The 4,341-nt window shown below is 45.3% G+C and overlaps 1 protein-coding gene across 1 annotated transcript in view; it reads right to left on the bottom strand.

Annotated features, from left to right (window-relative positions):
* Positions 1-983: 983 nt before the first annotated feature.
* LOC101863041 (metabotropic glutamate receptor 3) overlaps positions 984-4,341 on the bottom strand; it is a 61,082-nt gene continuing 57,724 nt past the window's right edge. The window contains exon 5 of the mRNA XM_005103912.3: positions 984-2,764. Coding sequence (XP_005103969.1) covers positions 2,063-2,764 — 702 coding nt within the window. The 3' untranslated portion in view covers positions 984-2,062. The remainder of the gene's footprint in view (positions 2,765-4,341) is intronic.

Here is a 4,341-nt window from a genome sequence, read left to right on the forward strand (position 1 = left end):
CGCGCACTCTGTCACACATCACCCACAGGACATTTTATTTAGGGACGATCGGTGCCTCCAGCGTTTGTGGTGTAGCTGTTAGGCTCTTCATCATCGCACATCCCGACGTTGAGAGTTCAATTTCAGTGTGTTGAGGTCTTTGTTTGTCGAGTATCAGCGACTGTTTTCTGTAACTCTTTCAGCCAGCCGGACAGGCGGGGTCGAAGCAGCCAGTCCATGAAATGTCTAAATAATGTCGATGGTGGCTTAAAACATTTACAATTACAGTTAGATCGACGTCTGCGACGCGTTGGCCTGGCTCTTCATCATGCTCGTGGAAGTGATGAGTTTATTTCTCGTAGAGGGAAAATTTTCCAACTGACAATCTCCGTCTGCCAGGATGCTATACCTCTTTCCAAAATGCTCAAGTTGACCCAAGCATGCATCGATCTGTACACCTCTCCCCCCTTCTCAGACCACTTCCCAGAAGAAAGTAATGTCAATGCTGTGCAACACCATAACATGACCAGCTTCTGTGCTGTACAGGTTAACTTATTTCTTTTTTTTAACTTCCCCCACCAACACAGTCTAGATTGTTTTGGAGGCGGGCTTTGCCCCTGCCTCTCAGAGCCCACACAGGCTGAGAGGGACACAACGACCGGGAAAAAAGACAACGAGATACACTTTATCTTGTACAGAACTCGTGGGCTCCTGCACGACGGGAGGTGTGTTATGGAATATCTACATTTCGATGTTGGAATTTGAAATTCCAAGGTAGTCCAGGTTGGTCTTGAGTGGCAGGGTAGAAACAGCCTGCCTTCTAAACGAACTAAAGAGTGCTAAAGGCAACTTAAAACGCGTACAGTCGATCAAGACTTTACCGAGAAAACAGGCTCAGCACGATCACCTTTGGAAAATGGTAGACCCGGGCTTAATAAAGCACATTATTATGCTCAACATCTGGAAAAATTGAAACGATTTGTTAGATTCTTCTTCTTCTTCTTCTTCTTCTTCTTCTTCTTCTTCTTCTCCTTCTTCTTCTTCTTCTCCTTCTTCTTCTTCTTCTTCTTCTTCTTCTTCTTCTTCTTCTTCTTCTTCTTCTTCAGGATCGCATCATACTCGCAGACAAATACCTATTATTAACTGAACCGTCCTGCTAAGTCCTTACGTTGTCCTGAGCATCTTCTCCTGCATGTTGCATGTCTTAGAGCTCTGTGTGATCCACAGTTTAGTCTGCTTCTCCGAATCGACATTTAAGTGATTGCACATGTTCAAAACATCGGTAATGTGATGTCACGCATGTTCTTAATCTGAAAATAATTTTGGCCAGACAGCACATGACAGTGATATGGTGTCGGTGGTGCATTAAATAATGTTTTGACGAGGGGTTAATCAGCGAACTGGGCCATGTCGGAATCGTGTCATGCGACAAGACAACGAGAATTGTTTGAATGAAAATTCCATAAATATTTTCACGTTTTTAATAAGGCTTGCGCTGCGTCAGAAGGGTAGGAGCAGGCGTGGCGTGAGACATTGTATGCTGGTACGTTATGGTAATACATTCATACCGCTTTCAACACAGATAGGTTATATGAGAGCCGAGACCACTAAAACCATCGTTCAAACGATTCAAGAGTGTGGAGAGCTTTGAAACTCTCCAAGCAGTGGGATTTAAACAAAGGGTTGCCCGCGTCGCAATACGACACCAGCTGAGCTGACACCACCCCCACGATATCAAAATCTTTGGAATCTGTAAAATGAAATCATGGCTTATGAACTCTCAAAGTCGAGGTCAAGTGTCAAGGCTGCGGGAAGTGAACCGAAGAGGAGACACGATGATAATTGTGAGGGAAGAGGTAGAAAGAGCTCACTGTAAGCCAAGCTCTGGTGTCTCTCGCAACACATGCAATAGGGCCTGCCTGGCACGGTTTTGGTTCTACAGTGACCACAGACCCAGCTCTTCGGCAGTGAACTGGCCAGAAGACATAATGCTTCATTGCTCTGAAGGTAGGCAAAAGTAGTTGCTCATCAGAGAATGGCAGGAGGGCGATCACTGTCAAGTTAAATCGTGGCCCTATGTCAATCATGAGATGGAGTCTGATTGTTCAGAGGAAGATACCGATAGATTAGTCTCACTTTGAATAACGATATCTTCTGGTAATGTTAACAAATGCACTTCCTGGCTTGCTCCTCCGTTTTCATGGATCCTCCCGTCCGGGCCAAGTTTTTGATTAGAGGTTTGCGAATGAGCAACAGTGCTGCTTTTGTCTTTGTACCCACCCAAAGGCCCTCCAGTGGTGGAGCGGAAAATTCCAGAGAAACTTGTGTTGCTGGCCAACTGAATATTGAGTTCTGACCTCTCTTCGACTGAGCGAGACGTCGACCCTTCTTTGCGTTTGGTCAGATACAGGGTGTAGAGTTTGGGCACGAACAAGCACAGGTGGCACACTATAGAGTTGATGAGCAGCGCCAAGGCTAGGATGAACACCTTATAGTAAGGCCTAGTGATGGTGAAGTACGTCGGAATGAAAGAGACCCAGATGAGAACGGTCGTATCGACACAGAAGGCGATGTACCGCGACTCGTTGTAGTTGTCCGGGAGTCGCCTCGTTTTGAAGGCGTACCAGGTGCAGACGAGGACGAGAACGAGGTTAAAGGCGAGTGAAGAGAGGAAGCCGGACAGCGGCATGTCGCAGTATCTGGTCACGTGCTTTTCGGTCCGGACCGGCATGCAGTGCGCCACAGTGGGTGGGTTCAGGATGGTCGAGATGGTTACGATCAGCACCTGGAACCAAAAAAAAAAAAAAATTAAATGAAGAAGTTACGTTAAAATTGAGTTCATGAAGGTTTTATTAGGGGCCGCGAAACACAAAACTTGCTACCGATATCATTTTCAACGGCAAACCACTTGAGTTGTATAAAGCATATTATAAACACGTATCACATTCACACTTGCGCGTGCGCACAACATCACACACACACACACACACTAACAAACACACACACACACACACACACACACACACACACACACACACACACGCACTCACACGCACAACGTCACGCACAAACAACCACAAATACACACATTTTCACACTTGTACTCGTCTGTGTTCATGAAAAGAACTAGCATCCCCCCTCCCTTTTTATCTTTCTCAGTCTGTTTGTCTGTCTGTCCGTCTGTCTGTCTGTTTGTCTGTCTGTCTGTGTCTTTCTCTCTCCCCAATCCTTCCTCTCACTTCCTGTGATTCTCATAGACAGACAATCAGCTCAAGAAAGGAAAATCCAGGCGCAGCCAAAGACATAACTAGACTTCGTGCAAGAATGAGAAGACAATAGGCTCGAGTGGAGAAGTGCGTTCTCAATCATGTCTTTAATAACAAGTTGTCTACATCAGAGCCACAGGGAGTCACATTGTCTCGGAACGAGGATGTCTCGCAGTTCTTGAATTTCAAGACGCAATTACTGGATGCGAGCCTGTGTGTTAGCATCGAAGGTCACCCCCGTCAGCCTTGTGGGTATCAATGGAGATCACTAAACGAAGGAGATGGAAGGTCGACTGTTGTTTTTATATTGTGGAATAAGTTATTATATGTTTCTTTACGAAACGAAGGTCATATAGAAGGCGTGCATTCCAATTTATAACTCGTCTTATATTGATTGAACTGTGCCAGATAAGTAGGCGGATGGTTGGTTGGTACCACAGCAGCAGGTTCAACTTATTTTTCTTTCCCTCTGCGGTATCTGGTTGTCTCGCTATTCTGCCTTGCCAAGGCAGAGCGGCGTATCTGCCCTTTTTATGATTTTGAGTTACGTCGCGCTGCCATTGGAAATATGGGCATGGCCCTTCAGTTACGTCTGTTTGCCACAGTGAAATATCCTATTTGTAGTGCAGATACGTCTTCCTACCCTTGACACAAGATGCAGAATGGGTATAGTAGGTCTGCCTTGGCACGGCAGTATTGCCTGCGCCTATTCACCTCCGTTATCTCGTCAATGTGTCTCTCTTTTCTCAAACTAAACTCGAGTAAGCTTATTTTTTGTATCAAGGTAGGCTCTCGAACTAGAGGAGCCCGTGGCGCAGTAAATCATGATATCCAGTCAATTCGATCTTTTTACGAGGGTAGCGGGAAAGGGGTTTGTGTGTATGGGGAGGGGTACTTATAAATTAAATAATCAAACACAGACACATATATCTTATCATTGTTATTTGTATTATTTTCTTATTGCTCCATGTTAATGTTGAAGTATCAGTGTATCTCTGCTCACTCCCATTCTCGTAGTCAATGATGGCCTGGAATTATTGACATGGCACCCAAAAAAGGGACATGGAAGAGAAAAAGCATTACCCTCCTCCCCCCC

This window comes from Aplysia californica, unplaced genomic scaffold, assembly GCF_000002075.1.
Source record: "Aplysia californica isolate F4 #8 unplaced genomic scaffold, AplCal3.0 scaffold00396, whole genome shotgun sequence".
Lineage (NCBI taxonomy): Eukaryota > Metazoa > Mollusca > Gastropoda > Aplysiida > Aplysiidae > Aplysia > Aplysia californica.